At 44.9% G+C, this 1,726-nt stretch overlaps 1 protein-coding gene across 1 annotated transcript; it reads right to left on the bottom strand.

Moving 5' to 3' along the window:
* Nucleotides 1–366: 366 nt before the first annotated feature.
* LOC123158969 (predicted GPI-anchored protein 58) lies at nucleotides 367–1,005 on the bottom strand. Its single transcript, XM_044576781.1, has 2 exons — nucleotides 946–1,005; nucleotides 367–854 (listed from the first exon to the last, which is right to left on the bottom strand). The coding sequence occupies exons 1-2, from the start codon at nucleotides 964–966 to the stop codon at nucleotides 411–413; spliced, it is 465 nt and encodes a 154-aa protein (XP_044432716.1). The 5' UTR covers nucleotides 967–1,005; the 3' UTR covers nucleotides 367–410.
* Nucleotides 1,006–1,726: the final 721 nt, after the last annotated feature.

Raw genomic sequence — 1,726 nt, 5'->3', positions numbered from 1 at the left:
TATCCTATTGGTATTGAATCCCTGGTTACTACCCACTGGTCCTGGGTTCGATCCCCAGGCAAAACTATTTTTGTGCAATTTTTTTGAATTTAAAAAATTAATATGTCAGTAACTATGCACCAATAGGGTTTTTATTTGTGTGCAATTTTTTTGGATTTCTTGTAAAAAATTAAGAATGAAACTATGCTCATCATCACAACAACAGAATGAAAACTTCTTGCAAAACATCATAACTAATAAGTTCATCATCACATCATCATAACCAGAGTATCATAGTGCATGACAACCATTAGGTACATTACATAGTCCACCACTTGGACTTGATTTAACTGGTTTCAACATGAAATTCTTAATATTCTTCATCACAAACTAGCCAAAAAAGGCTGAATTAAACATGTTTCAACATTACATCACTTCTTGCTGCCTTGAGAACAATTGAACCATTCAGACATCTTGTATGATGGCTTTCTCACTCTTCCAGTACCTGACAGTCTTGGTGGTATGAATGTTTTCTTTGCCCTTGACCTAGCAACAGTAGCAGAAGATGAACTAGGCCTATCAGCAGCAGCAGAAGATGAACTTGGCCTTGTTGGAGCAGGAGCAGAAGGAGCTGACCTAGGTACAGCCCTAGTTGTTGTTGGAGATGTCCTTGCTGTTGGAGCAGGAGCAGAAGGAGCTGCCCTAGGTACAGCCCTAGTTGTTGTTGGAGCTGTCCTTGCTGTTGGAGCAGGAGCAGAAGGAGCAGAAGGAGCTGCCCTAGTTGCTCTTGCCCTTGCTGCTGGTGGAGCTGTCCTTGTTGTTGCACTGGTTGCAGAAGGAGCTCTTGCCCTTGGTGCATCAACTCTCCTGTTTTCCTGCAGTGACAACATATAGATAGATTAGAACATAGTATTAAATATACAAAGATTTAACCTGCAGTGACAACATATATAAACAACATTTAACCTGGTGTTGGTTCCTTCTCATTGCTAGGGATGGCTTCAGATTTTTGTGGCAGCTAGTGTACCTATGCCCTGTCAAGTTGCAATTGCTGCAGGTTATTGTTGCCATCCTTGAAGTATCTTTGGGAGCTGGCTTCTCAAACTGATTCTTTCTCCTCTTAGTCTGCTTCTTTCCTGGCTTGTCTCTGAAAACTGGTGGCTCTATGTCAGGGGTCCCAGTATTTGGCCATAGATCAGGCCCAGGCACAGGATACACAATTGGATTGTAGGCTGCTTGGTACATTGGTTTCTTGAAGAAATCACTAACAAAATCTTCTGGATGAAGTTTTGCCTTGTTAATTGCAGAAACCCTAATGCTAGAACCCTAACACTACAACCTTAACCGTACTACAACTACCCAAGAAAATTCAGTTAACAGCTAACACTAACTCTAATGTTAGAACCCTAACACTACAACCTTAACCGTACTACAACTACCCAAGAACACCAACCATAGAACCCTAACACTACAACCCTAACCCTAGAATTAATGGTGGCTGCCCGTCGGATTGGCCTTCACCGCCTGGGCAAGGGAGGAGGAGGATGACTTACTCCACTCCGCCGAAGGAGGAGGCAAAATGGCGGCTGCCCGTCGGATTGGCCTTCACCGCCTGGGCGAACACAGTAGCCGCCGCGTATTCCAACGACTTTGGCGGCGACGGCGGTTGGGGAAGAGGCAGCGAGCTCGAGGGATTGGAGCCCCCGCAGAACTCCGGTGGATCTCCAGCACCGCCGACCGGAGCATC

This window comes from Triticum aestivum, chromosome 7B, assembly GCF_018294505.1.
Source record: "Triticum aestivum cultivar Chinese Spring chromosome 7B, IWGSC CS RefSeq v2.1, whole genome shotgun sequence".
NCBI classification, from domain to species: Eukaryota; Viridiplantae; Streptophyta; class Magnoliopsida; order Poales; family Poaceae; genus Triticum; species Triticum aestivum.
Note: the sequence above shows the minus strand (reverse complement) of the source record. Positions and strands in the feature narration are given on the sequence as shown.